General features: G+C 53.1%; 1 protein-coding gene across 1 annotated transcript; it reads right to left on the bottom strand.

Moving 5' to 3' along the window:
• Nucleotides 1-1213: 1213 nt before the first annotated feature.
• LOC135326241 (olfactory receptor 14A16-like) lies at nt 1214-2026 on the bottom strand (the record flags this gene model as incomplete). The annotated part of the gene is made up of 1 exon (XM_064504090.1): nt 1214-2026. A coding segment is annotated over one exon (813 nt), but the record flags the coding sequence as incomplete, so codon positions are not given.
• Between the last annotated feature and the right edge of the window lie 501 nt (nt 2027-2527).

Below are 2527 nucleotides of genomic sequence, written 5' to 3'. Positions count from 1 at the left end.
GGCCCCGGGGCTCTTCAAGCAACTCCAGCTGCTCCAGTAACGGAGCGGCCTGCTCTGAGTTGACACACGTAGAAACAAGTATTCATTTATACCTCTCCTCAAGCTCGCAATTGCTTCTTTGCTCTTCTCCAGAGATGTCCCTGCTCCCCAGGGAGCCTTTCCCCAGGTGAGCATGTCTGTGCTGGCCTGGCCAGCCGGTCCTACACCCCTCCCCTGTGCTCCTCGCAGGGCCCCAGCTGGCAGTGGTGCTCTGAAGCATGAGTGAGCTGTGGGGCCGTGGAGCGACTCTGCACTGGCCGTGCTGGTCAGGGCAGGAAGCAGACCCAGCATGGCCCAGCACCTGACAACCTTCTCCCCAGGGGCTGGGACTGTGGAAGCTGCTCCGAGCAATCACAGGGCATTTCAAATGGCTCAGGATGGTTCATGTGTCGTTTGATCCCACCCATGGTTTTTCACTGTAGGTGACATGACCTGCTCTTGAGGCTCCCTTCCCTGTGCCCACTGAGTCCCCACTGCCCCTGCTGAGATTGCTGAGCTGTCATTTGGTGCATACTTCAGTTTAGCCCTTTGCTTTTGGGTGACTCCACTTGTTTTTGTGAGTCTCCACTCACTGCCCATCCCAGGCACACGCTGTCCCTGGAGACCACCCTGTGCTCTTCAGGCAAGCTCCATGTTCCCTTCCAGAAGGACAGGCATGTGTCACCAGCCACGTCATGGGCAGACAGTCCCCAGGAGATACTTCTTGAGCATTCACTCTCCCCAAGGGCACTGGGCACCCACAAGTGAGGACTCCATCCAGCCCTCATTCCCTAAAACATCACCCTGTGAGCACATCCCCCCTTGTGCATGGAAAGCCCAAGCACAGCAACAGGGCCTTTTCAGGTGCAATTCCCTGAGTGCATTCTTGGCTCCAGCTCTGAAAGAAGATCCCAACCTTCAGGCACAGTACTGAGAAAATCCCCTTTTATTGCAGAGATGCTACTTGGGAGGCCAGCTCTGACGCAGTGGTTGGCAGATTTACAGAGAGCCTCTTGATCAAACTGATGGGGTTTGTGCCTCTGGAGAAGAGATGAATTCAAACATTTGTGTACCAATGTGATTATCACAGATAGAAAACCAAAAGCACAAGAGGTGCCTGAGATAAATTGGAAATCACTTGTGAAGAGAGATGGGCAGCTCATTGCTGCTGAACTAGTACCATCTGAATCAGTTTCCTCAGTGCCTCCTTGAGCTCCTTGTTCCTCATGCTGTAGATGAGGGGGTTCACTGCTGGAGGCACCACCGAGTACAGAACAGACACCACCAGATCCAGAGCTGGGGAGGAGAGGGAGGGGGGCTTCAGGTAGGCAAATGTGCCAGTGCTGACAAACAGGGAGACCACGGCCAGGTGCGGGAGGCACATGGAAAAGGCTTTGTGCTGGCCCTGCTCAGAGGGGATCCTCAGCACAGCAGTGAAGATCTGCACGTAGGACACCACAATGAAAAGGAAACACCCAAAGGCTAAACAGGCACTAACCACAAGAAGCCCAAGTTCCCTGAGGTAGGAGTCTGCGCAGGAGAGCTTCAGGATCTGGGGGATTTCACAGAAGAACTGATCCACTGTGTTGCCTTGGCAGAGTGGTATTGAAAATGTGTTAGCAGTGTGCAGGAGAGCATAGAGAGAACCAGTGCCCCAGGCAGCTGCTGCCATTTTGACACAAGCTCTGCTGCCCATGATGGTCCCATAGTGCAGGGGTCTGCAGATGGCAGCAAAGCGGTCATAGGCCATGACAGTGAGAAGAGAATACTCTGCTATGAACAAGAAGAGAAGCAGAAAGACCTGGGTAACACATCCTGAGTAGGAAATGGCCCTGGTGTTCCACAGGGAATTGGCCATGGATTTGGGGACAGTGGTGGAGATGGAGCCAAGGTCGAGGATGGAGAGGTTGAGGAGGAAGAAGTACATGGGGGTGTGGAGGCGGTGGTCGCAGGCTACGGCTGTGATGATGAGGCCGTTGCCCAGGAGGGCAGCCAGGTAGATGCCCAGGAAGAGCGAGAAGTGCCAGAGCTGCAGCTCCCGTGTGTTGGCGAATGGCAGGAGGAGGAACTCATTCAGGGAGCTGCTGTTGGACATTTTGCTCTCTCCTGGCATGGGGGACTGTCCAAAGGAGAAAACACATTGAGAAGTTAGGAGAGACTCTTTAAGCAAAAAAAAAAAAAAAAAAAAAAAAACAAAAACCCGAGTTGTTGCAGTTCTCATACAACCCCCCACATTGCCTCTCTCTTTACTGAGAGCATCTTTGTGCAGCTCCCTTGCTTGAGCTCCACTTTGCACTGGCTGAGTGTGCTGCTGTGAGGAGCAGGTACCTCTGCCTGTGGGCTCCAGAGGAGTCAGTCCTGCTGTGCAGCAGTGGGAATTGGGAAATGGGGGTAACTAGCTCTGACATTCACCATATCTGTCAGGTGAAATACACTCATTGTGTAGAAGGGATTTTAACCATCTTCACTCCCCATTCTAAAGAATGATGTTTGAGGAACAGTGTTTCTG

Source organism: Dromaius novaehollandiae, unplaced genomic scaffold (genome assembly GCF_036370855.1).
Source record: "Dromaius novaehollandiae isolate bDroNov1 unplaced genomic scaffold, bDroNov1.hap1 HAP1_SCAFFOLD_37, whole genome shotgun sequence".
NCBI lineage: Eukaryota > Metazoa > Chordata > Aves > Casuariiformes > Dromaiidae > Dromaius > Dromaius novaehollandiae.
Note: the sequence above shows the minus strand (reverse complement) of the source record. Positions and strands in the feature narration are given on the sequence as shown.